This window comes from Calidris pugnax, unplaced genomic scaffold, assembly GCF_001431845.1.
Source record: "Calidris pugnax isolate Ruff unplaced genomic scaffold, ASM143184v1 scaffold116, whole genome shotgun sequence".
NCBI lineage: Eukaryota > Metazoa > Chordata > Aves > Charadriiformes > Scolopacidae > Calidris > Calidris pugnax.
Window position 1 is genome coordinate 891727 of NW_015090877.1, and position 23321 is coordinate 915047.

General features: G+C 49.4%; 1 protein-coding gene across 4 annotated transcripts in view; it reads right to left on the bottom strand.

Moving 5' to 3' along the window:
- Positions 1–23321, bottom strand: part of PPP1R12B (protein phosphatase 1 regulatory subunit 12B) — a 118294-nt gene that overhangs the window by 36651 nt on the left and 58322 nt on the right. For all 4 annotated transcript variants that reach the window (XM_014946311.1, XM_014946310.1, XM_014946312.1 and 1 more), the window contains 5 exons: positions 21261–21351; positions 20649–20819; positions 19764–19947; positions 19120–19232; positions 17551–17595 (listed from right to left, as the gene is read on the bottom strand). In XM_014946311.1, coding sequence (XP_014801797.1) covers positions 17551–17595; positions 19120–19232; positions 19764–19947; positions 20649–20819; positions 21261–21351 — 604 coding nt within the window. The remainder of the gene's footprint in view (positions 1–17550; positions 17596–19119; positions 19233–19763; positions 19948–20648; positions 20820–21260; positions 21352–23321) is intronic.

Below are 23321 nucleotides of genomic sequence, written 5' to 3' on the forward strand. Positions count from 1 at the left end.
TTTCTCCCAAGGAGGGGTGGGAAAGCGCCAAAAATCAACATTTCCGTGCAGAATTCACAGCCCGAGCCTCAAACCAAAACAAAACCTGAGCTCTCCATTCCCGACTAATTAAAAGTTAATTAGTCATCCAGTGCAGATGCTTCACAGATTGACAAAACACATCTTGGTGGACAATAACTCATTTTAAAGAGAAGGGGTGGCATGAGAATCAGTATCTTTATTAGCCAGGAGACAGGCAGCAGAATGAGATGCAATATGGCAACACACGCCGGGATTCATCATTATTTCAACAAAGGCGCTTCATTTATGGGTTCCTTCCTGCCATTTTGTGGGGTTTACCTCCAAGTGCTCCCCTGTGTAAGTAGAAACCTGACCCTTCATGGCGCTTTTGTCTTCACATCCTGGTGTCTGTAACACTCAAGGTCGTGATATATTCAATATATTCATCAGCGACCTGGATGAAGGGATGGAATGTGCCTTCAGCAAGTTTGCTGATGATACCAAACTGGGAGGGGTGGCTGACACCCCAGAAGGCTGTGCCACCATCCAGAGAGACCTGGACAGGCTGGAGAGTTGGGCAAAGAGGAACCTGATGAACTTCGTGAAGAGCAAGTGTAGGGTGCTGCACCTGGGGAGGAATAACCCCCTGCACCAGGACAGGTTGGGGCTGACCTGCTGGAGAGCAGCTCTGAGGAGAAAGACCTGGGAGTCCTGGTGGACAACAGGATGACCATGAGCCAGCAATGGGCCCTTGTGGCCAAGGCGGCCAATGCCATCTTGGGGGGCATCAGGAAAAGTGTGAGCAGCAGGTGGAGGGAGATCATCCTGCCCCTCTGCTCTGCCCTGGGGAGGCCCCATCTGGAGCACTGGGACCAGTTCTGGGCTCCCCAGTTCCAGAAGGACAGGGAACTGCTGGAGAGGGGACAGCAGAGGCTACAAAGATGATGAGGGGCCTGGAGCATCTCTCTTATGAGGAGAGGCTGAGGGACTTGGGTCTTTTGAGTCTGGAGAAGAGAAGGCTGAGGGGGGATCTGATCAACACCTATAAATACTGAAAGGGAGGGTGTCAGGAGGATGGGGCTGGTCTTTTTTCAGTGGTGCCCAGGGACAGGACAAGAGGGAACGGGCACAAACTTGAATATAAGAAGTTCCGCTTGAACATGAGGAGGAACTTCTTTCCTGTGAGGGTGGCAGAGCCCTGGAACAGGCTCCCCAAGGAGGTGGTGGAATCTTCTCTGGAGACATTCAAACCCCACCTGGACACGTTCTGTGGGACCTGCTCCCACTGGACCTGCTCTGGCAGGGGGTCAGACTAGATGATCTCCAGAGGTCCCTTCCAACCCCATGTGATTCTGTGGTTTAGATCTGACCGCTGCGGTGCTCACCCTTTGCTAAGGAATATTTATATGCCTGCCAGGGTAGACATGCAAAAAAACCATCTTCCATGAGCATTTCCACAGCCACTGGGCACAAACCCCTGAGACTGCCCCGACTGGGAACTTCATGCTGCTGTGTATTTCTGAGCAAAATCACCTGAAAGTTTCTTCTCATCTTTGAGTACAGCAGGCCAACAGTACTAGAGGATAGTACATTTTTTTTAATATTTATATGAAATAGTGTATTTCCTCTACTTAGAACTATAGTCTTGATTGATCACTCTTTTCAGACACCTTTTATTTTCCTTTCAGATGACTGTCTTTTCCCTCCCTTCATAATGACAACTGCGTTTGTACCCAGCTTTTTTAATTAGAGGGGAAGATCCATATCCAAGAAAATGATGTACCAGAAAGAGGATGAAGCCCTGAGCTAAACATTTGAAGGGAAAAATACAAACACTCCTTTTATCTGTGTTGAAAACCTTCACCTACAGGATGTTACCCCGATAAAATAAATTTAAGCAGCACTGTAACTTTCCAACTTGAAGTAGCCAAAAATGGGAAACAGAGCTCAGAGTCAAAGCCAGAGGTGCAGAGTGATGCCCACAGGTGATCTGAGTCCACGGCAAGTTCTCTGGGAGTGCAGAGGAGAAGGAAAGGAGAAGCCCTCTTGGGAAACCAGAATTCTAATAAAACTTGAAGGATGAGGCAAAGAAGTTGGCATTTTTTGAATAAATTATCCCAAAACTATCTCCTCAGAGTCACAGCTGTCATTTCCCATGACAGGATTACCACACTCCTGTACCTCACCGCATCACGTCTCGTTCAGCTGACTCCGTTCATTTCCAGCCAAACCTCCCCATCTCCCCAGCGCAGGAACCCTCTGAGGAGCCTGTTGGTGTCTCCAGGGGATGGAGGGGCTGAGCTGAGGACATGAACTGGGATGGTCTCCACACTGTGTTCCTTCTCGCACAGCCTCCTTGGCTACACCTCTGAAATCCCAGTGAGGGACCCCCCTGCCCACCACACACCACCCTGCAGACACCGAGCTGCTGGAAGGTCTCTGGCACAGTCTTGTCCTTGGCTAATCAACGCTCTTCCACACACAACCCAGGCACTCGTGGCGATCCATCCCAACAGGCGCCACGGGCCTGGGTACGGTGATGTGAGGGTACGAGGGCTGGGTAACACAGAGGAGCCCCCCTCACCAGCTTCTAGGACTCTATGATTCTGTGTTTTCCTTTAAGCCACTTTGCTCACTTTTCTTTGAGAATCACAGAATCTTCATGGTTGGAAGGGACCTTTGAGATCATCGAGTCCAACCACACACAAAAAAACCACCACAACACAAAAAACCCCCACAAACAGACACAACCCAACAATCCCGGGCACTAGAGCATGCCCTGAGGTGCCACATCTACACATTTCTTAAGTACCTCCAGGGATGGTGACTCCACCGCCTCCCTGGGAAGCCTGTTCCAGTGCCTGACCACCCTCTCAGTAAAGTAATTCTTCCCAATATCTCATCTAAACCTCCCCTGCCCCAATTTCAGACCATTTCCTCTGCTCCTGTCATTATTCCCCTGGGAGAAGAGGCCAAACCCCACCTCTCTCCACCCTCCTTTCAGGTAGTTGTAGAGGGCAATGAGGTCTCCCCTCAGCCTCCTCTTCTCTGAACTAAATATGCCCAGATCCCTCAGCCTCTCCTCGGGTGACTTGTTCTCCAGACCCCTCCCCAGCTTGGTGGCTCTCCTCTGGACACGCTCCAGCCCCTCAATGTCCTTCCTGTAGTGAGGGGCCCAAAACTGAACACAGCACTCGAGGTGAGGCCTCACCAGTGTCCAGGACAGAGGCACGATGACTTCCCTACTCCTGCTGGCCACCCTGTTCCTGACACAGGCCAGGATGCTGGTGGCCTTCTTGGCCATGTGGGCACACTGCTGGCTCATGTTCACCCGGCTGTCCACCAACACCCCCAGGTCCTTTTCTGCTGGGCAGCTCCAGCCACTCTGCCCCCAGTCTGTAGCGTTGCCTGGGGTGGTTGTGACCCAAATGCAGGACCTGGCACTTGGCCTTGTTGAACCTCATCCCATTGGTCTTGGCCCATTGATCCAACCTGTCCAGATCCCTTTGTAGAGCCTTCCGACCCTCAAGCAGATCAACACTCCCACCTAGTTTGGTGTCACCTGCACCTTCCTGAGGGTGCACTCAATCCCCTTATCCAGATCATCAACAAAGATATTAAACAATACTGCCCCAAAACTGGGCCCTGAGGGACACCACTGGTGACCGGCCGCAGAAGCAGAGAAACCCCCCTAATAATTGCGTAACGCTGCCCCAAACACCGCTGGGACCCCCTCCCACCGAGTTCAGCTCTTTGCTGTTCCACTAAAAAAAAACTTCCAACCCTCAGTCCTGGATTTCCCACCCGCAGGAGCAGGGTGTGCTGTTTGTGTGTTGAGTCATGTTCCAGTACAGGGAAACACTCAAATATGTAATTCATATTTTATGCAATACTTAAATCAATTCTAAAGCCATATTTATTCGCACGACACTTCTCTGGAGAAACAGAGGGAAATAAACTATCCTGGTAGTTTTTTCCAAGAGCCAGGCTACCAAGCCACCATATACCCATAAAATAATTGTTCTGGGCTGAGAGCAGTTCTGTAAAAAATCCAGAGAAACTTAATTTAAACATGAAAAATCCATTAACTATTGAACTATTGACACGGGCTATAGAGAACAGAGTCAAGATTAGATTTCCTATTTTCCTGTGCCTGGGTTGGCACACAAAACTGAAATCCAGAGTGTGAGAGCTCAGCACACCCCCTTTGCAATAACACTTATGCTGGGGGCAAAACTTAATAAGTCCTGTGGTTCCCTTCACCTCAGGGTGTCCCATATTTGTGATTATTTAAGCCCTAAATAATGCGCAGTCTTTGCACTCGCTAAACTTTGCTTCGTACCTGGAAGAGTTTCTTCCTTGCCTTGCCCTTGTCTTCCGACACGTCCAAACCAGACACGAGGGTTGTTATTTGCAAAGGAAAAGCCCTTGGTCAACCTGAGAGGTCTGAGGAGACTAAAACGTGCTGTGTGTGAGCGTGGGGGGCTCCAGCCAGAGCAGAGGTACCGGGCACCACCGCACTGCAGGGACACACACCGGCTGGTTCTTCCTCTACTCCCGATCTTACACTAAAAGGTCTCTAGAGTGTTACCAAACAATTTGGCAGGGAAATCACCTGCAAAGACAAGGCTGAGGCTTGTTAACCCTCCTGTGCTCACACCTCTATTCCCAGTACCCACTGCTGCTTCTGCTAAGAAATTCTGTCGAGAGCCCGCTCATTTGATTGAGCTGATTTGATTAGTCTGGAGAAGAGAAGGCTGAGGGGGGATCTGATCAACACCTACAAATACTTAAAGGGTGGGTGTCAGGAGGATGGGGTCGGTCTTTTTCTAATGGTGCCCAGGGACAGGACAAGGGGTGATGGGCACAAACTTGAGCATAAGAAGTTCCATCTAAACATGAGGAGGAACTTCTTTCCTGTGAGGGTGGCAGAGCCCTGGAAGAGGCTGCCCGGGGAGGTGGTGGAGTCTCCTTCTCTGGAGACATTCAAACCCCACCTGGACACGTTCCTGTGGGACCTGCTCTGGGTGGTCCTGCTCTGGCAGGGGGTTGGACTGGATGATCTCTAGAGGTCCCTTCCAACCCCGTATCACTCTGTGATTCTGTGGTTTGGAATCAGCAGCAATTACTTAACCCGGGAGATGTGACGAAAAGCTGCTCTTTAAAAGTTGTAATAATAAACCCGCTATTTTGTACAGCTAATTCTCCATCCTCTGGGAACCGCAGGCCCATCCGCAGACGCGGGGTCCCAGGGCAGAGGGTCCCATGGCTGCTGCTCCCCGGGACGGCGCAGGGTCCCAGCTGGAGCAGCTGCACCCACCGTAACACCCGGCCCACTCTCAGTTTGGATAATGAAAAGTTGATTGAAAATACATGCTGTATAAAAACCACTTTAAAACACTGTAAATAAATCACTTTAAAGAAATTACATGCAGGCTGTAACAGGTTCAATTATAGCTCTGCAGGGTTTATGTAGAACTGAAAAAGGCAGTCACGGTGCTGTTCGGCAACAGAAGGCTGGAAGGGCCGGAGTGAGGACGTTATTGGTCAGGCAATAAGCTGGGCTGGGAACGTGCTGGGAAGGCTCTGCAGCATTTGCCATAAATGGAATATAAACGGCAGAAGCAGAGAGGATTTCAGCTGCAGTGCCCCGATGGGATCCCCCGGAGCGGGGTCTGGAGGAGAAGGAGCAGAAGGAAGGACCTTCCTCCCCTCCCGGACACACAGACAGGAGCTGACAGTCTGTAACTGCACCTACACCATCACACCCCCTCTGCTTCTCATTCCCACCACTACATTTATCAGAAAAAGGCTGGGAGCTACACCCATAAGGCAGACCTGGGTTAGCGTTAAGTGGTAGAAGCAGATAATTTTAGTATGGGCTGAGAACAGCATATTTTAAATATAAAACTTCAGAATTCTTTTCTTTTTGCTTTCTTACAAGTATAAAAAAATAAAAGGCAGTAGTAAAGGGAGTTTAAAAAGCACCATTCTGTGCTTTAAAAGGCACAGAAACATCATTTTAGCACCTGTAAGTGTCATATTATGGATGCAGGAGAAAAATCTTCCAGCAGTTCTGTGGAGCAGAATTGAGGTTTTGGAAGAAGAGATGAGGTGCCTCGAACGCTCCAAAGCAGCGTTTGTACCAGGAGGAGAAGGAGGGGTGTTCTCTGACACCTTTGGGGACCTCCCTGGCTTCAGAGGCCGAGAACTGAATGTAAAGAGAAGGCTGCAAAGGAGGGAGAAGGATTTCATTACCCTGATGCATCATCTGCAGAAGGGACGGGGGCGAGGGGTTGCGGAGATGGATGGTGGTGGCAGCAATAACCACCACAATAAACCAGAGCTGCAGCCACAGCCCCCCCGGAGGGCGGCAGATGCGGCTGTGACTGCTTTGCCAAAAATAAACGTCTCCGGGACCACAGATTTGATTCCATTCAAGGCTGTAAACGCAGCCACGGTCACAAACCTGGAGGCCCGGGGCGACCCCAGCACCGCGCGTTTTCCCGCCGTACCCCTCCCGCTGCCTGCACACCAGACGATTTGCTTCGCATCCACCCAAAACCTGGCTCCATCTTTTCCCAGGCTCCTTTCCCCAACTCGACACCATTCTGAAGTTTTATATTTCCTTCAAAAAAAAAAAAAGCAGTGTGATAAAATCCGGAGAGACGCACGCCGCCGCACACTCAGTTGAGTTCAGAGCGTTGCTCACACCAAAAATCAAGTGATTTCATCCAGTTACTGCCACTAAGGGGAAAGTGGTGTGAGGACACAGTGTTTTGCAGTGGAAGCAGCTCAGCAGTCACACTCTGCAAGTCTTCACCAACAGGTTCCCTCGCCCTGACCCAGCTTCTGAGCGAGGGTGCAGACGCCCAGACACGCGGGGTTACAAAGGAGGAACGCAGCAAAAATTTGCAGGGATATTAACAGCCTGTGTCAGGGAAACTGAGAAAGCAAGCATGAATATAAGAACCAGATGTAAACATTGCTATTTCGAGCCAAGGGACTTTCCAAATTATGACAGAGAAAAAGAAATCTCAAGGCGCTCACAGCAGAGTCATGATCCATTTTGCTCTTTATCTAAATTCATCAGATTCTGCTCCCACCCGCCTCAGCCATAAAACCCTTTCTGTTGCCTCCTCTGTGGAATCGACCGGCTGACACAAACCAATATTCCAGTGCCACTGGCCAAACAGATGCATAACTTCAACGCATTGCTATCTAACTATGTTCCAAGCCTATTTCTGGCCTTCCTTCAGCAGCAGCAGATTGTGGTGCAGAAGGTTATGTTCCCTCCCAAGGATGAAATCTAGGAGCACTGAAAAAAAGCCTATATATATATTAAAAAAACAACTCCAAACAACCACCGCAACAGCGCCAGCATCAGCTACCTGCTTGGCACCTACTGTAATGAGTAACCAAAATGCTGAGGTGTGAATTAAACCGAAGCCGGTGGGGAGTTCCTGCCAGGAAGGGGTTTTACAGCTTAAGGATTCTCCAGCTTAACCCCCCAGATAATGAAGTAGCTTCTGCCAAATGATGTTACTTCTAGCAGGACAACTCCATCTCCAAAAGTAAAAAACTTACAATGACTTTCCAAATATGAGGCTTTTTCTGAAGAGAAGCATGTGGGAGGATAGAAACTGAGAACAAAAAGTGACCTTTTAAAGACAAGGGGGACAGACACCATCACCACACTTGAATCACTGGAACACACAGTTTTTCCTACAGTGGTAGTTTCCAAAGGATATTTTATTGCCAGGGAATTTGACTTCAGTTTTCCAAACAAATTTAGATTACTCTTCAATCCCCTGGTAGCCATCTGGCAATACAGCTTCTGCTTTTCTCTCCTCCTGGATGTATCTGGGAGACAAATCATTTCCTACCTAAACCAGGTATGTCCACAGGGAGCGTGGGCTTGGCCGGGGCCGTGCCACGAAGCAGCATCCACCACGGCCGGGTGAGAAGGGCCAGGAAGGGGCAGGTTGAAGCTGCATCTGCTGAAGCCACCCCCTCCTGCCCGTTTCCAACTCTCCCAGTCCTGAAGGCAGCTGCCCCAACACCCCAGGGGCAGACAGAGCCACCCAGACACCTTCTGCTGGATGCAGGAATTTTAATCCAGCTTTTTTTAGAGGATGTCTTCAACTGCATCCGAAGAGGTTCCCTCCCCGCAGCCTGCTGGATGACTGACACAAAGTACGATCACCAGCTCCCAGAAGGGCAGAGAACCTGCTATAAGGAGTTCAGCAGTTAGAGATATTTTGCCTTTCCCTAATTTTGAGCCTGTCATGATGAGATAGAGTTTGACAGCTTCAAACAACAACTGACATGATGCTCCATTACATGGGTGCACAAACATACGCTGTTAGCCTTTTGCAAGTCCAAAATTATAAACACAATTAGATGTAAAACAATATTGAGATTAATTCTGTCTCTGGGAGTGGCAGGGAGCAGTGCTGCTCCTCAGGACAACGGGTCGAGGCTCACACTGGCACTGAACGGGACCAGTCCTGTCCCCTGGAGAGGCTGGAGGTGGAGATGGAGCTGGCACCCATCCTGCTGCCACCCCTATCCATCCCTCCTGGGAGGAAAGCAAAGGGATCCTGGGACAAAGGGAGACAGCTGCCATGTAGGCAAAGGGACAGGGCCCCAGGGTGAAACGGGATAAGCTGAACCCAGGCCTCCCAGCAATGCCAGCAAAAGCCAGGGTATCTGCTGGTCTACGAGTCATTGCTAACCTCAGCTCCAGCCTGGCCACAGAGACCGACTTGCTGACAACTGAGAAAGATTAGGCAGCTCGGACTACACTGAAATTCCAGGAGTAATTTACTCAACAAGAAGTTAAAGCATAAAGTTACCTCAAATAGTTACGTGTCTATGACCTTGTAAATCGTTCCTGGAGGACTCGCTATTTTGCTTCATCTTCCCAGGACTCACAGATCAGATGTTAGCTGGTTTTGTGTTACTCATCTCCATCTCCATCACGGACACTGCTTCACATTACACCATCTTAATTCAGCAGCTCACAAAATGACAGAATCACAGAATGCTATGGGGCTGGAAGGGACCTCTGGAGATCATTTGGTCCAACCTCCGGCCAGAGCAGGGCCACCCAGAGCAGGTCCCACAGGAACGTGTCCAGGAGGGTTTTGAATGTCTCCAGAGAAGGAGACTCCACCCCCTCCCTGGGCAGCCTCTTCCAGGGCTCTGCCACCCTCAAAGTGAAGAAGTTCCTTCTCATGTTGAGATGGAACTTTTTATATTCAAGTTTGTGCCCATTCCCTCTTGTCCTGTCCCTGGGCACCACCGAAAAAAGACCAACCCCATCCTCCTGACACCTCCTGACACTTAAATGCTTTAAGTATTTATAGGTGTTGATCAGATTCCCCCTCAGTCTTCTCTTCTCCAGACTCAAAAGCCCCAAGTCCCTCAGCCTCTCCTCATAAGAGAGATGCTCCAGGCCCCTCATCATCTTTGTAGCCTCTGCTGTCCCCTTTCCAGCAGTTCCCTGTCCTTCTGGAACTGGGGAGCCCAGAACTGGTCCCAGTGCTCCAGATGGGGCCTCCCCAGGGCAGAGCAGAGGGGCAGGATGACCTCCCTCCACCTGCTGCTCACACTCTTCCTGATGCCCCCCAGGATGCCATTGGCCGCCTTGGCTACAAGGGCCCCTTGCTGGCTCCTGGTCATCCTGTTTTCCACCAGGACTCCCAGGTCTTTCTCCTCAGAGCTGCTCTCCAGCAGGTCACCCCCAACCTGTCCTGTCAGCTTGGTGAGTTAGAGGAATTAACCTGAGCACATTTAGCCGTGACCCTCAGGATCACCAGGATGGCCTGGCTTTAAGCACAAACATTGTGTTTTCCCAGAGCTGTAACTACTGAACGGGGCAGCCACACTGGTGATTTAAATCCTGGATCAACAGGGATGGGGACAGCAGGTCTGATGTCCTTCTCAAAACATTAAGGTTAAGAAAAACCAACATGGGCGTATAAGGCTGGAGAACTCACCAGACAAACCATCTGTGCAGATGTGAAAAATTTTTGTAGAAGTATTTGCAGAATGAATTTACATTTCTCTAGTGTCTTCCCCCTCTACCTCCCGAAGAACTCAGGGCACCATGAACACAATAAAACCGTTCTTCACCATATTTAAAGCTCTCTGGCAAAACGTTAGCGCATGCTCTTGCAGCAATTTTCTGCTATTTTAGTCTTAACTTTATATTGCTTGTTACACACATTATAAAGATCTCCTTTCCTCACATAGCTTTTTGTTTATAAACAGGACTAAAGAGAGCCAATCTCTCCCGGCCTTGCTTTACATGTAATTAAATGCTCTCTCATTTCACTATAGTCACACGAGTGACGCACAGAGCCACCTACGCCACCCTGGCCCGGGGCCAGACGGGTCCCCTCCCACAGCACGCTGCATCTCTGCTAAAGTAAATATTTCGGGGGAAAACCAGGGGAGAACTTGCATCCTCAGTCCCCAGCAGGGACCCTGGGCCAGAAGCAATGAGGCGCGGGATGGAGAGCACAGCACATCGCTATCCTGATTAAAAGATTTTACATTCTTATCAGCTAGCCAGAAGTTCACCTATTTGGTTCCCTTTTACAAGTCAACTTTCCCTTCTATCTGGGCAAACAGTGCAGCCCGGGAGGACATACCTTACCATATTAGGAGATCTGTGTCCCGAAAGTGGAGGGCTCTGAGCTTAAACAGAAAGGCCACGGCACGGCTGGAGCCTGCGCAGCACCACGCTCCACCGGGACACGGGGCAACAAACCAGTGGGACCAGGGTGGTTGCTATGGCTGCTGTGGCTACCAACAGAATCACAGAAGAGACTGGGTTGGAAGGGACCTTGGAGACCCGCCAGTGCCACCCCCTGCCCTGGGCAGGGACACCTCCCACCACACCAGGTTGCTCTAAGCCCCCTCCAACCTGCCCTTGAACCCCTCCAGGGATGGGGCAGCCACAGCTTCTCGGGGCAACCTGGGCCAGGCTCTCACCCCCCTCACACCAAACAAGTTCTTCCCCACAGCTCAGCTCCGGCTCCCCTCTTGCAGGGTCCAACCCTTCCCCCTCCTCCTAGGGCTCCCCTCCCTCATCCAGAGTCCCTCCCCATCTCTCCTGGAGCCCCTGGAGGGACTGGAAGGGGCTGGAAGGGCTCCCCGGAGCCTTCTCTTCTCCACGCTGAACCCCCCCAACTCTCTCAGCCCCCCCTCCCAGCAGAGGGGCTCCAGCCCTCCCAGCATCTCCGGGGCCTCCTCTGGCCCCGCTCCAACAGCTCCATGTCCTTCTGCTGGTGGAGGTCCCAGAGCTGGAGGCAGCACTGGGGGGTGTCTCCCCAGAGCGGAGCAGAGGGGCAGAATCCCCCCCTCACCCTGCTGGCCACGGGGCTGGGGATGCAGCCCAGGGGTGGGGGGTTTCTGGGCTGCCAGCACACGTTCCTGGGGCCTGTGGAGCTTCTCACCCACCAACACCCCCAAGTCCTTCTCCTCAGGGCTGCTCTCCAGCCATTCTCCACCCAGCCCAGGTTTGTGCTGGGGTTGCCCTGACCCAGGTGCAGGACCTTGCACTTGGCCAATACACACAGTCTGGCTACTGCACGCACATCACAAAACACTTATTAAAGTTATTTCAGATCTTTTAGTTGTTTATCAAATCCATCTTTTAAAAAAAAGGTAAACATCTTGATTACAAAAGCTAAATTGGAAGTCTCTGTCGAAGATAAAATGCCACTAAAAGCAAAAATATTGGTGAGAAATGGAACACACCAAAATCAGGGCTCCCAAGTTATATCTCTGAAGTAGTTATAACTCTGAGACTTTTAGTTTTCATAGGGAATTTTCCAGTTCATTCCTCTACCCTTAGAATTCAGGGAATCAAGCTTAGAAACTCAGTTCTTTTAAGACAGAGATTCAGTTTTTATTAGTATCCAGTTGCATCTGGTGATTTCATGTTAATAGTACAATAAGGCAGAACATGTAATATTTACAAAACAGAGTGGGTTTGAATGGTGTTTTGCAGAATTTACAACACTCATTTTTCCTAAATGAAAGTACAGGGAGACAAGAATGGAGCCCATTTAATACACTTACTGTGACTGCAATCCATAATCACACATTTCAGTGTTATTCCTGCACAGGAGTTAATTCCATTAATGTGTCTGGGTTTTATACTGTGCTACACAGACCGTCCTGGAGGAAGTTCATGAGAACAGATGTTTTCTTTGACACTTTTATTGCCCAGAAATTGTTACTTTACCAACACAACACTCAGAGCAGTCCCATATGTCTCAAGCTTTCCCTTGATGAACCATCTAACACATGGGTGAGACACATTTGTAATCGTCAATAAAGAGAAATGAAAGGAGATAGAATTATTTAAATTATTACATACATTTTTCTACTTCTGTTATATATGATATATCATTTAAAATACACTTTTCTTCCAAATTTGTTCCCAACTTCTCCTGCTCTGTAGTAGCAATAGCAGAATAAGTCAAGGCCAGCAGAACTGAGGATAAGGAAAACCCTCTCTAAAATGTAACATCATGGAATCCCAGGATAGTTTGGGTTGGAAGGGACCTTGGAGACCCTCCAGTGCCACCCCCTGCCCTGGGCAGGGACACCTCCCACCACACCAGGTTGCTCTAAGCCCCCTCCAACCTGGCCTTGAACCCCTCCAGGGATGGGGCAGCCACAGCTTCTCGGGGCAACCTGGGCCAGGCTTTCACCACCCTCACACCAAACAAGTTCTTCCCCACATCTCCTCTCAATCTTTCCATTCCACTGAAATCCCCTCTTGCAGTGTCAAATCCCTCCTCCTCGTCCCATCTCTCCAGAGCTCTCACAGCACCCCTGGACCATTCTGACTTTGGACCATTCTCTTCAGCGTTATCCTTCAAATGCTGCATCCCAAACCAGAGCCATTGACTAGCATTTGCTCTGACTGCACTGTATCCATAGTGTACTGTATCCATAGTGCACTGTATCCATAGTGTACCCTATCCATAGTGTACCCTATCCATACTGCCTGGCCCCACCACAACCGAAGTCCCGTGGATGTTTCACTGGTCCCTGGCTGGCAGGGGCAGGACAGGGTTCCTAACTCCATCCCGCCCACGCTGCTCAGCCGGGTACTGACACGTCCTTTGGACTCTCGCTATTTTTACTTTCTGAGAAATGGAGACCAAATGTGGCCAAACTTTTTTCCCCAGCTCTGCTTTGAGCTCAGGACTCCCCGGACCAAACAAATCCTTCCCGGTGGAACCAGGCAAAACAATCCTAAAGCTGCTTCCCCAGAGGCTTTTTCCAGCTGAAGTCCTTGTGCCCTTGAATATTTATTCCACAATAAAACTTTGTCTGCTCTTCCAACTTTCCACAAGGCATCCCAGCACTCTGCATCCCGAGGAGAGAGGCGGGGTTGGTACAGGACATGGAGGTTCCTGACACATCCTATTACGGCACCGGTCGCAGTTGCCTAAAACCCCGCCGAAGCGTCTGGGCTGGTTTCCCACGCTGGTGCTCACAAGCTTCAGCCAAAAGAATTCATCCACTTCTCAGAATTAGAACAACATGTATTTTGCTCCTCTTTTTTTTTTTTTTTTCCCCCTCCAAATTGCATTTACCTTTCCTTTGCTAATCTCCAGCACTGCGGAGTCTGGAGGAGGGAATTTGAGTAGGGCTTAAAAATGAAAATCTTCCTCCATCAGCCAAGATATAAACATTGGAGGAAATAAAGGAGCTGCTCACGTAAAGCCAGGAGAGCCTCTGAGGGTCTGCAACTGAAAAGGGACACTTCAGTCTGCTCAAGTTCGCATCAAGGTCTGATGGTGGCACCTGCCGTTCTAGAGCTATTATTATTACGATCATCGATGAATTAATGATTATTAATTCACTTCCCGCTTGGTACTAGCACCAAAAGCCAGGAGCTGCTCTGTGATTCTTGCCCAACTGATGGCCAATTCCCAGGACTGAAATCTCTCTGATTTGGATGTCAAATAAACGAGGGAAGACTGACGAAGTGACTTGATGCTGGAGGCACACAGCCAAGAAAATGAACCGGAAACTGGATAAAACCAAGAGGACTGGGAGAATGGGAAAAACAGGACCAGAGTGGAAGGAGAGTCTAAACCAGGGTCTAACGTACGTGAGGTGTGTAAGAAAACAGGGGACTGTTGCCACAAACCACGTGTGCAAAGGAACCAAGGGAACTGAAGGGAAGCTGCTCTGCTATTAGATGGGAACCCAAAGGAAATCGTGAGAAATACCAGACAGAAGGATTCCTTGCCACTTATTTGCGGAAAACCAGAATCATTAATTGTAAGATGGGTGAGCCTGAATTTTTGGGCAGGAACATTTGGTGGGTTCTTACACAGTGCAGTTCACCCGTTCACAAGAGTGGTAAGGACGGTGCTCAATGGTTTTCAGCAATTTTAAGACTAGACTTTAGGAAGCGCCAAACCTGCAGCCTCAGATACTTTTTTGTCTTAATTTAGCTACCCTGGGACAGCTTCCCAGAACAAGACATTCCCAGCAAGTTCAAAACACGACTGCTGGAAACAAGGTGTCCCTATTATTATTATAATTATTAATATTATTAATATTATTATTATCATTATTAGTATTATTTGAGAAGTTGTGGCAGTCTGGTGAAGTTCTTGCTGACTGGAAAAGTGGAAAAAGGAAGACCTGGAGAACTACAGGCTGGTCAGACTCACCTCTGTGCCCAGCAAAATCATGGAGCAGATCCTCCTGGAAACTCTGCTAAGTTGGAAAATAAGGAGTTGACTGGTGACAGCCAACACGGCTGCACTGAGAGCAAGTCACGCCTGACAAATCTGGTGGCCTCCTACTATGGCATTTCAGCACTGGTGAATAAGGGAAGAACAACTGATGTCATCTAGCTGGACTTGTGACAACCATTTGACACTGTCCCACATGACATCCTGGTTGGAAAAAGGAAGACCTGGAGAACTACAGGCTGGTCAGACTCACCTCTGTGCCCAGCAAAATCATGGAGCAGATCCTCCTGGAAACTCTGCTAAGTTGGAAAATAAGGAGTTGATTGGTGACAGCCAACACGGCTGCACTGAGAGCAAGTCACGCCTGACAAATCTGGTGGCCTCCTACTATGGCATTTCAGCACTGGTGAATAAGGGAAGAACAACTGATGTCATCTAGCTGGACTTGTGACAACCATTTGACACTGTCCCACATGACATCCTGGTCTCTAAATTGGAGAGACAGGGATCTGACTGATCTGACTTGGTGGATGAGGGACTGGCTGCACTCAAAAGGGTTGCAGTCAATGGCTCAATATCCAAGTAGTGACCAGTGACGAGTGGTGTTCTCGAGGGTCACTACTGGGATTGGTGATGTTTAACATCTTTGTCAGCAACATGGACAGTAGGACTGAGTGCAGGTTTGCCGATGACACCAAGCTGTGTGGTGCGGTCCACATACTGGAGGGAAGGGATGCCAGCCTGGACAGGCTGGAGAGGTGGCCCCATGGAAACAGCATGAAGTTCAACCAGACCAAGTGCAAGGTTCTGCACCTGGGTCAGGGCAACCCCAGGCACAAACCTGGGCTGGGTGGAGAATGGCTGGAGAGCAGCCCTGAGGAGAAGGACTTGGGGGTGTTGGTGGCTGAGAAGCTCCACAGGCCCCAGCAACGTGTGCTGGCAGCCCAGAAACCCCCCACCCCCTGGGCTGCATCCCCAGCCCCGTGGGCAGCAGGGTGAGGGGGGGATTCTGCCCCTCTGCTCCGCTCTGGGGAGACACCCCCCAGTGCTGCCTCCAGCTCTGGGGCCACCAACATCAGAAGGACATGGAGCTGTTGGAGTGGGGCCAGAGGAGGCCCTGGAGATGCTGGGAGGGCTGGAGCCCCTCTGCTGGGAGGGGGGGCTGAGAGAGTTGGGGGGTTCAGCCTGGAGAAGAGAAGGCTCTGGGGAGACCTTGGAGCCCCTTCCAGTCCCTCAAGGGGCTCCAGGAAAGCTGGGGAGGGACTCTGGATCAGGGAGGGGAGCCCTAGGAGGAGGGGGAAGGGTTTGACCCTGAAAGAGGGGAGATGGAGCTGAGCTGTGGGGAAGAACTTGTTTGGTGTGAGGGTGGTGAGAGCCTGGCCCAGGTTGCCCCGAGAAGCTGTGGCTGCCCCATCCCTGGAGGGGTTCAAGGGCAGGTTGGAGGGGGCTTGGAGCAACCTGGTGTGGTGGGAGGTGTCCCTGCCCAGGGCAGGGGGTGGCACTGGGGGGGCTTTAAGGTCCCTTCCAACCCAAACCATTCCATGGTTCCCTGATTCTACTATTATTACTTTTTACACACTACAAAATAACCCTCCTTCAGTGTTGCTGTGTGCCAGCAGACACATCAAAACAATTCTGAGGTCAATAAATGCCTGAATCTTTCCTGCAGGGTCAAGTGGAAGATTTAAGAAGCTGTGCACCGCCACGAACAGACCCTGCTGTGGGCTGAGCTGGGCTGCCCAAAGCAGGTGCTGCTTCCCAGGAAGGAATATCCTGCTTTTCACATGGCAAAGGGAGCACTGGGAAACCAAACGCTGCCACCGAAAGACAAGCACATGCGAAAAGCCATCCCAGCACCGCAGGAGTCTCTGCTCCTCACAAGGCTCACCATGACTTTGCCCCATTTTAACCGAGTATTGCAGAAATAAAAACAAAAATACACTCTGAAGAGCATTACTGAAAATTTTCAGGAAAAAAAGAGTCAACTTCAGTAAAATGATGCTTCAATCACTCTACTGAATTGCAAAGTGTGTGGACCATGCCTTCAACACTCGCTGGCAAAGACTAAACGTCACACAAGCAGACTGACCCCTCTGCACCCTTAAATTTGCTTGCTTTCCCAGGTTTTGTACATCATGTTTAATAGTTTGGAAATGTACTTAGCTTTAACATTGTCAGAGTACATGTTGACAGGCTCAAATGTATTTTAGACAAAGACAGACAAAACCAAGAGAAACCAAGGCAATTTGGAAGGACTCAGTAATTTATATGATGGAAAGAAAGGGCCTCAAAGGATAATGAGACTATTGCAAGAACAGGACAACAATGAACAGTCTCTGATGTGGTGCTTGCCAAGACCATTTCCCGCAAGAAAACAAATCCACGAGGAGACAAGAGTGCAGATTTTAGACATCCAAAACATACTGTCCAAAATAACAGTGTCAGGGTGATTCTGAGACCCCGGGTCACGCACCTTCCTGGGGACCCGCCGGCCCCGCTCCCCGGCAGCGTCTGACACCGCTCGGTACCGCACTGACCCTGCGTCTGCTCCGGTCCCCCCGGGTCTGAGAACTGCCCAGGCAGCTCCAAAGAGCCAACTTTTGAACTTAGGCCAGTCTGTAGCTACTCATCTTTCCGACGAGAAATCAGTAAGCACTTTGCCACTCGGAACTGCCTCCCAGCTCATACTCAGCTCCTGAACTGAGCCTGAGCCTCTCACATCAACAAACATAAAGCCATAGAAGATTTCTTGCCACCATCACCCAAGAGTAAAACACCAACTACTTAGACTGATGTTTTCACTTACCCGAGTTTCCTTCACCTCCTCATTTCCATCAACTTCATCATCATCCTAGGATGAAAAGCAAACAATATAATTAGGCAGCCTTGGAGACAACAAAACCTTATCACAGAAGATAACGTATTGCTTATGATTTGATGTTAAAGCTAAGACTGAGTCTTTCAAAAGAAATGCTGATCTGGATGCTTTTGGCTGATCATCAGATAAGGTTTGGTAACCTAATGGGCATTGGAAGATCCCAGTACTGGGGACAGAATAACTCCCTCCAGATGGCTACTGCAATTTGAATGCTCCTGGAGAGTCACGCAGGAGCAGTAATACTCCTCACATACCCAGGGAACAAACACAGTGCTTGGGAAGACTGCGTAGCTGAAATATTTCAAAGAATATCCTCCACTTCAATTAGACTCCAGGAGGAAAGACCAGCCATCCCGCACAGCCTGAGCTTCTGCAGCCTCTGTAACCCACTGCCTCTTGGTGCCAGCTCTGGGGTTTCATGGAGCAAACCCTTGGCATCACGTCTGCTCCGCACTGAACTCAAGGCCTTTCAGAGGGTGTAGCCACAGTTTCATAGAGAGACAAAGGGGAAATGAACTGAACCTCTGAGAAGCGCTCTGCTTTCTGCTCTGACACTAGTAACATTGCTTCAATGATCCAGCAGACAACTGGTAAAGCTGTAAAGCATTTAACTAAAAAAACAATAAGGGAAAAAATAAAACACATTTGGCATGCAAATGAAAAAATGGAAGAATCATTTGAAAATAATAAAAAGGGGGTGTTTGCGGCAAGTCTTTCAATAGAAATCCTGAGGTTTCCAGCAGGGCCATTCAACTTGTCTGTAATTCCAAATATTCAATGTCTCTACTGTTACCACAGGAAAGCCCACTGGGGTCTTTTCTCACTGCACTGTACAGGAAGCCTCGACCCCGAGGTGTATGAGGAGGCTCCGTGTCCACAGCTGGATAGAACTGTTGCAGGCTTCTTAACCATGATTCCATAATACTCTCTCCTGACAAAGGTGATCTATTTTCCTACCTGAGTCTCTAACCAGGGTTTGGGGGGCTGGATTCATTCCCTCAGGCTTCTTCAAAAGAAGAAATCCTTTCGATACCAGGACTAAGAGAAACAACCACGACACAGACAGCTCTTCTGCGTTTATGCTGTGTGTGTTCCCTGGGCAGGGGACCCAGACACAGGTCTTACTCCTCATTGTCTTCCTTCCAGGGGGCCTAAAGCACAGCCAGATTTGGGCTCAGAGGAATTTGAAAACAATTCCAGTGGCTCGTGACCTTCTTCCAAAGAAACTAGACCTCTGATCTCGCTTCTCCCATGTGGGCTCTTTCACAATTTTGCAGCACCACTGATTTATGGCTTCCCAGAGCTGCTGCCTGGGTTTTACATGGGCCAGACGGGGATGCGACTCCTTTGGAAGTGCCACTCTGAAATAGAGTTGGAGAGGGAAGGACTGACGGGAAATCAACTGATGTGGAAAGAAATCTGAAGCTTGGAATTGGAAGGAATTTCACCCTGAATATGACCTAATGAGTTTCTCTTCTCTAAGGAACTCAAACTTACATCTTTTGTCGAGAAAATGATGCCGGTGCCTCTTCGTCTCTCTTTCGGCCGCCGCCTCTCTCGGATTGACTGTTTGTTCAGAGATCTGTCGTCTAAATCCTGATCTTCACACTCTGGCCAAGCAAAGAAAGACTGCTTTGGTTTCAGTGATTTACATCTGGGCTTTTGCTAAGAGACTGGGGCTCTTTTCAAGCTGATCACGGTCCTCTTGGCTTGTGTTGTGTTACAAAGGAGTTACTAAGCCCAACTACACCTGATTGCTCACGCTCCTGTTATCAGAGCCCCACAGGTTACCCTGGCCAGCAGCTCCCCAACAATCATCCGGACTTACTCCTGTTCCGAGGACAAACTCCCCTACTGCAATTGCTCCCCCCAGGCTCTAAGACCTAAATGCTCCATGGATTACTATCTCATTTACTTCCCAAAATGGAAAACATCCTTTTATCCCTCTCTGTTACTAGCAATAGGCTGTATCCTACATTAGGATTTCCATTTAAACAATTAACATTTGGTTGGTGAGATGGCAGCTCCCCACACTGCTCCCCTCACAGTAACAAGCAAACTTCTTCTTTGTAATGCTGAAAGTTCTAGAAGTCATGAAAATCCCTGAGCTTCGACTGTTCTTTATTCTCCCGGGTACACACCATTTTTCTCCATCTCTGTGGCTGCACCTCTGAAATCTGTCGGATTCACGGAGTCAAGACCCAGGTACTTATTTGTTCGAGACAGGTATGAGCTGGTGTAAAGGAGAGGTGCTGACGTCGAGGGAGATACTGGTGTCGTAGGTTTGTCTGGTTGTACTGGGCACCTTAATCGCCGATAGACACTCTATAAACAAAGACCCGTGACAAAAAGTTAGTAGAATGAAGAGGAACTAGCAGATTTGGGATTTCAGGGAACTGGGTAATCTTTCAGAGTGGATTGTTTTCTTCACTGCTGCTGGAACTGATCCCCTCCATCCGCCAGATCAGGTTCATTCCATCAGACTGGGATGAACATTAAAAGCACTTCACAGCTACAATGGGAGAGCACCTTCCCATTGATAGGAAGTCTGGGATCAATCTCTCTGTCCCTACAGCCAGTGGCAGGACAAACAAGCTATATCTGGCAGAAATGGATGATTTAGAGTAAAAAAGCAGGGGGAGAAAACTGGTCTCTCTCGCTTTCCATTACACACAGAACATCTGCTGAAAAAGGTGAACACAAAGTCTCAGCCCAGGCTGCACAGCGAGGATGGATCCAGGCCACACTTCTATCATTAGCCTTCTCATTCCACATTCTGTGATTTACACGGTTTTATTTTCTGGCAAGAGACAGAAAAGTGAAGTTCCCAGCGGAGAGCAAAGGAACAGCCAACCCCTAACACGTACACACCACATCCCTGCTGCAGGACCCCTCCATAGCGCTTCTTCCCAGCGAGTCTGCCCCTCTTGAAACAAACAGCTCCCCCAAGGAATTCCCCCCGATCCCAGCTCTCCTCGAGGGGTTTGTTAACGCTGAGACACTGAGAAGTGAGGCGGGGGCATCACCTCCTCCTCTGTATTTCTGCTCCAGCGGGGGCGGCTCTCGGGCCTCTCGCCGCCGTCCCCGGGGGGCTCCGTGCTCTCGGCCTTCTCACTCGGCTGCTCCTGGGCCTGTCGCTCTGCCCGGGACCGGCTGAAGGTCCGCTCGGCCTCCTGAAGGTCTGTCAGCGTCACACCCTGACAGAAAGTAAGAGAGAGGTTCGTTAAACGTATGCAATTAGATAGCAAGTCTTCCAGGTCAGTTTAAAACACCCACAGGCTCGTGTCTGGCCAGGCCAATGTTTTATCCTTGTGCTCACAGAGAGAAAAGAATCCTGTTGCCTTCAACACGTTTCTCAGTGTTCCTACCTAATCACTGACTCAGAGCTACCCAAATATATGTGATCAAGCTACGGACCAAAAGGCAGAGATGACAGCTTTGAAATCGAACTCGTGTGTGCTCCAGGGAGTGTTTTGTGAAAATTGTTTGCAGGAACTTTTGCCAGAAGCTCCCCAAAACGGGGAGGGTAGAAAAGCCCCTCGTCCTACATTGTAACGGAAGAGCAGAAGAAAATCTTGCCTCTTTATAAATCAATTCTCTTCATCCCCCACACAACCATGAGCATTTCCATCCCTTACCTGTGTAGACCTGCGAGTCTGCCGGGCCTGCCTGGATCGTGCCTTCCTCAGCGATTCCGCTTCCTCATCCCGCACTGGAGTCAGATACGACCTGAAAAAAAAAGGGCAGAAGAGGTTAAAATAAAAACAGATGCTCTGCTTTCCTGTCTCTGTGAGCTCCAGAGCTGAGATATTATTCTCTTTTATATGGACAATATAGCTCCATCTACCAAGATTACTGTCATCTTCTGCTTTGGGACAACTTTTTCTATGAGCACAGAATGCACAAACGCTTGCATTACATTCTCCATAAATAAATAAACTCTCTAAATAAACTCTTTAGTGTCAGATATGTTCTGTTAAAAAGATGCAATTATTTGGTATATTAGTTGCCCCACTCTTATTGCATCATTAGGAAAAGAAACAAACCACCTCTCATTCAGATAAAGATCTCAAGAGCAGAAACCCTGCACTGGCACATTCCTCAGACCCTCCTTCCTGTCATTATATTCATGATCATATTCCCGCAATCTGCTGTCTTCATCAATATGAAATCCATCACGCTAGAAACCAACTGAACTGCAGGCATCTCATAAAGACAAAACACCTTGAAAAAAGCCATGAAATTAAAGAAATGACCTTCACACACCGAGTAGACCGAGTCCCTTAATACTGAAACCCACACGGTTAAAATACGGAGCCAGTCGCCACTAGATTTCATTAAACCGAGGAGATTTCTAAAGAATTATTCACATAAAAATATATAAAGTGAACTCTGCACTGGCATTGACTGGGGGTGAACTGGGGAGGAACTGGGCAGTGCTCCCGCAGTCGGGGAGTAGCTCTGATTTCCATATTGCTGGAGTGGCTTCCATCTCAGAAACGATTAATTAGACGGGACTCCTCAGCCTGGTTAATAGGGCATGCTCATTAACACTGTCTCACCATACAAGGATGAGGGTGCCTGAAACGCAGTGTTCTTTTGTAGGGCTGTCACGACCACAGGTTAACAGAGTGTCAAAGATACGTTCAAAGAATAATTAGCCAAGCGAGGGATGAAGATCTATCAAGGAATACGCTTACTTTGTCCTTGGACTCTGCCCGGTTCCCCACTACAGACCACTACAGAGCAGGCAATGGGCTGAACAGATTACCCGGTTCCCCACTACAGAGCAGGCAATGGGCTGAACAGATTCTGCATCTGATCCGGGACATGAAGACACTTTTGAGACAGGCTGGTAACTTTGCTGCTGTGCCAGAACCTCAAAGAATCACAAAATCTGCATCATTATAAAATCCTCTGCCATGATGGGTGTTATCCTCCTGCCCGATCTCGTGTTCAGCGATTTCACCAACGCAGCCCCACCGCAGGGCTCAGCGGGGACACGGTCCTTCACGCAGGCTCCTCAGACTGTGTGGGGTACATCCGTGGGAGCTGGTCACCTCCACCCCAAGGGGCACACGTGAGAGCCTCCTCGCCTAAACCCACTCTATTTGACCTGATAAATCAGGTCCAAAGGCCAGGAGGAAGGTGTGCAGGGTGGCCCCTGGGTGTGGGAGGAGGTGACTGGTGCCCCAGAAGCTGGCTGTGATGGAGCTGTGATGGAGCTGTGATGGAGCTGTGATGGAGCAGGCCCCACCAGCGCTGGCCAGGGTGACACTGCCAGGGCACGACTCATCACCTCCAGAAATTGGAACGTGCAGCAGAGGAGCTCGTCCCTTCCCAGCCGTTATCCAGAGGGACACGAGCAGTGACAGATACGGAGCACCTCTCGATCGGGGGGACGATTGCCTCCCAAGGATTCACTGCTTCATCAACAAAAAAAGCTGCCGTTGGACGAGTGAAAGCCGTGGAGCTCCTCATTTGGCAGACAAGTGGTTCTCCTCTGCTCCCCTCCCCGCACTGCATATGTGCTGCCCAGGAAATGGCACATTAAGGAAACAATAAGCATTTTCTGCAGCTTTTGACACAAGCAGAATGGCTGCTATTTGCACAGCATCCAGAAGCAATAAGCCACCTACAGGAAGAATACATTTGCAAAATATACTGCAAATTAAGTTCAGAGCAGTAGTAAAAAAAAA